At 63.1% G+C, this 585-nt stretch overlaps 1 protein-coding gene across 1 annotated transcript in view; it reads right to left on the minus strand.

The window, feature by feature from the left end:
• Positions 1–2: 2 nt before the first annotated feature.
• GRAP (GRB2 related adaptor protein) overlaps positions 3–585 on the minus strand; it is a 24,076-nt gene continuing 23,493 nt past the window's right edge. Inside the window, exon 5 of the mRNA XM_077746638.1 lies at positions 3–188. Coding sequence (XP_077602764.1) covers positions 3–188 — 186 coding nt within the window. The remainder of the gene's footprint in view (positions 189–585) is intronic.

Below are 585 nucleotides of genomic sequence, written 5' to 3' on the forward strand. Positions count from 1 at the left end.
GGTCACAGCTGTACCGACTGGACGTAGCTCCGCGGGAAGAAGCCGATGCGTCCGCCAAGCCGGCCCCGCCACCAGTGGGGGTCAAGGTGCTCCAGGACCTCGATGATGTCACCGCGGCGGAAGCTGAGCTGTGAGGAGTCCTGGGCCGAGAAGTCAAACTGGGCCTGGGCAAAGGAGGCCCGGGGGCCCTGCGAGGGGAGGGCGTGGTTAGTGGGGGGGGGGAGGTGTCGGGTGCTTTGCTGAGGGTGGGAGGGCACAATTGACCTTGACTCGCCTCTCCCTCCAAGTCTACCCCACCATCTACACCGACCAACACGCCGCTGTCCTGGCCACGGGGACAGGCCTTATCAACTGTAAAGTGATGCGTAGCTAAGAACAGAGTTTGCTGCCGTTGCCCTTGACCAGGCTTTGAGGGAGAGGATGTCGCTCAGAGCTGCTCTCGGCTTTCAGGCCTGGGTTCGTCCTATCTATACCCCAAGGCGACCTTGGGGAAGTCCCCGCCCTTATGGGACTCAGTTTCCTCCCCCTGCAAATGGCGGACAGACAAGAGCTCTCGGCAGGCTCGGCAGGCTGGCGCCGTGACGA

This window comes from Crocuta crocuta, unplaced genomic scaffold, assembly GCF_008692635.1.
Source record: "Crocuta crocuta isolate KB4526 unplaced genomic scaffold, BGI_CrCroc_1.0 scaffold139, whole genome shotgun sequence".
Classification (NCBI taxonomy): Eukaryota; Metazoa; Chordata; class Mammalia; order Carnivora; family Hyaenidae; genus Crocuta; species Crocuta crocuta.